Below are 3,315 nucleotides of genomic sequence, written 5' to 3'. Positions count from 1 at the left end.
ACACACACACACACACACACACACACACACACACAGACAAAGAATATACATTATACATTAACTCACTGAAATTGAGGCACAGACAGGTTAGTGGCTTGCTCAGGCTGCACAAGTAAGGGGCAGAGCTGGGATGTCAACCAAGGCAAACTGGCTCCAAAGTCCACTCATTTCACCACTGTGCTATACTCCCTCCCATAGGTCTTATCTAAATTTAGAGAGTCATGTAAGGGAAAAACAAAATTGAAATCTATTATAGTCAAAGCTGTTGTTGTTGTTAATTATCATTGCGTTGGTTCCGATTAATAGCAACCCTATCTATATACAACAGAATGGAACACTTCCCCATCCTGCACCATCCTCACAATTGTTGTTATGCTTAAGCCTATTGTTGCAGCCACTGTGTCAATCCATCTCGTTGAGAGTCTTCCTCTTTTTTGCTCACCCTCCACTTTACCAGGCATGATGTCTTTCTCCAGGGACTGGTCCCTCCTGATAACATGTCCAAAGTATGTGAGACAAAGTCTCACTATCCTAGCTTCTAAGGAGCGTTCTGGCTGTACTTCTTCCAAGACAGATTTGTTCGTTCTTCTGGCAGTCCATGGTATATTCAATATTCTTCGCCAACACTACAACTCAAAGGCGTCAACTCTTCTTCAGTCTTCCTTATTCATTGTCCAGCTTTCGCATGCATACGAGGTGATTGAAAATAGTGTGGCTTGGGTCAGGAGCACCTTAGTCCTCAAAGTGACAACTTTGCTTTTTAACACAGCTCTTAAAGCCAAAGACGACTTAACAATTAGGTTTGCTGCCTCTATTTATTATACCTGCTAAGACTTGTATTATGATTTGAGTTATTCATTTTGAACTTGTGATGTAATGGAATTTTCTTTTTCTATAACAGCAACGACATAAAGCAGACAAATTAATTAACATAAAGAAAATAGCAGGTAAGATATTAGATTGAACTTTAATGTTTTATTTATTTTTCTTTAATTTTTTTAAATTATACTTTAGATGAAGGTTTACAGAATAGATAGTTTCTTATTAATCAGTTAGTACATGTATTGTTTTATGACATTGGTTAACAACCCCACGACATGTCAACACTATCCCTTCTCGACCTTGGGTTCCCTATTACCAGCTTTCCTCCTGCCTTCTAGTCCTTGTCCCTGGGCTGCTGTGCCCCATTAGTCTTGTTTTGTTTTATGGGCCTGTCTAATCTTTGGCTGAGGGGTGAACTTTGGGAGTGAGTTCACTACTGAGCTAAAAGGGTGTCCGGGGGCCATACTCTTGGGGTTTCTCCAGTCTCTGTCAGGCCAGTAAATCTGGTCTTTTTTTGTGAGTTAGAGTTTCATTCTACGTTTTTCTCCAGCTCTATCGGGGACCCTCTGTTATGATCCTTGTCAGAGCAGTCAGTGGTGGTAGCTGGGCACCATCTAGCTGTACTGGACTCAGTGGAGGCTGTGGTAGTTGCAGTCCATTTGTAGACTGAACTTTTATCTTGCCTCTGTATAAGCAAAAATCAAAATTCACCAAGTTTTGTAATAATTAAAAAATGTTTTATGAAATAGTTAAAGAAATATAGAAACAAAGAACAAAAATCAGAAGGAAACTCAGTTTCCATATGTTAGCAGCAATAATTATGTTAATTAGAATAAAAGAAAAAAAATGAGGACGGATGATTCAGGATATGGACAATACTTATATCCATAAAAAGATATAAGTTTTACATGATTGGCTCGTGCTATCTCCCACTCTTCCAGTTTTGATATGTGTTATCTTTGTAATTGATTACAAATAGATTGTGTTGCTTTTCAGGCTATCAACCAGTATTTAAGTGCATAACAGCAAACTGTTTTCTCCTTAGGACTGGAAATGACTTAATATAGCGTCCATCCATCTATCTATCTGTCTATCTGTCTGTCTGTCTATCTATCATTATATTATGTTACACTATATTATCTATATTGCTGCAGTTTAGTACAGTGTATATGAATATAATTTATATACCCTTGCAGTGTATATAAAGGTTAAATAAAGATAACATTTTATAAAGAAATCTATTTATTTTTCAGGGAAAAGTTATCTTATCGTTTTGGAATTTACCTAATGCAATTCATATATAGCTGTTTCTTTTTCAGTGTTACGACATAATACATGGCAAATGATTATGTGGAAAGAGGTAAGAAAGCATTTTAAAGAGATTTCAGTTGCTGTAGTTCCCAGGGTTGATTTCATTCTAAAAGTTTGTGTTAAATTAGTGTTGAGGTCAACTATCATTTATATTAGATAATAGTTTTAAGTCTTAGATTTTTTATATACTTTACATAATTTGGATGTATATTCCTGTATCAATTCTGTATATTCTGAATTACTCCTGCATAATTTAAAACATATAGTGTATAGTATTATTCATATGTGAAATGAAGAAACACAAACAAATACAAAAAACAAACCAAAAACAGTAAAACAAAAACACAAAGTTAAATTTATTGCTTACTTAGATAAGAGAGTGCCTTGGAAGAAAAGCTTGTGATCTACTTCTGAAAAATCAGCCATTGAAAACCCTATGGACAGGTGGGAATGGAAAATGGTACAACCGCTGTGAAAAACAGTTTGCTGTTTGTTTAGAAACTTAAACATAGAACTACCTTATGACCAAGCAATTCCACTCCTAGGTATATACCCAAGAGACTTGAAAGCAGTGAAGCAACAGACAAATGTACACCAATGTTCATTGCAACACTGTTCACAGTAGCCAAATGGTGGAAACAACCTGAATGTCCATCGATGGATGAATGGATAAACAAACTGTGGTACATACACACAATGGAATACGCCTCATCCATAAAGAGAAATACAGTCCTGATACACGCTACTACATGGATGAAACTTGAAAGCATTATGCTGAGTGAAATAAGTCAATCACAAAAGGACAAATATTGTATGATCATCTAACTTACATGAAATAAAAGAAGAGACAAATGTGTAGGAACCAATGATTATTAGCAGTTACTAAGGGCAGGAAGGAGGAGGAAAGGAGAGCCATGGTTTGGGAAGGAGAGATTTTTGTTTATGGTGATGGGAAGGTTGTCAATGATAGATGATGGTTGCATGACATGAAAATATATATATATATATATATGTATACACACACACACACACACACACACACATATATATATACATATATATATATACATGTTTTTGTTGTTAGGTGTCCCTAGGATTTTCAGAATGGTAAACGAGTATTGGCTTCAACTTAAAGTCATCAGCTACATTAGCCCCTAACAAGAGAGTCAGCCTGTTCTTTGA

At 35.9% G+C, this 3,315-nt stretch overlaps 1 protein-coding gene across 1 annotated transcript in view; it reads left to right on the top strand.

The window, feature by feature from the left end:
• LOC101349662 (phospholipid-transporting ATPase IB-like) overlaps positions 1 to 3,315 on the top strand; it is a 188,367-nt gene that overhangs the window by 38,025 nt on the left and 147,027 nt on the right. Inside the window, exons 5-6 of the mRNA XM_023740918.1 lie at positions 902 to 947; positions 2,142 to 2,182. Of these exons, the coding sequence (XP_023596686.1) occupies positions 902 to 947; positions 2,142 to 2,182 (87 nt within the window). The remainder of the gene's footprint in view (positions 1 to 901; positions 948 to 2,141; positions 2,183 to 3,315) is intronic.

The sequence above is a fragment of the Trichechus manatus genome, unplaced genomic scaffold (assembly GCF_000243295.1).
Source record: "Trichechus manatus latirostris isolate Lorelei unplaced genomic scaffold, TriManLat1.0 scaffold00168, whole genome shotgun sequence".
In the NCBI taxonomy this organism is placed as follows: Eukaryota; Metazoa; Chordata; class Mammalia; order Sirenia; family Trichechidae; genus Trichechus; species Trichechus manatus.
This window is presented reverse-complemented; position numbering and strand designations above follow the sequence as displayed.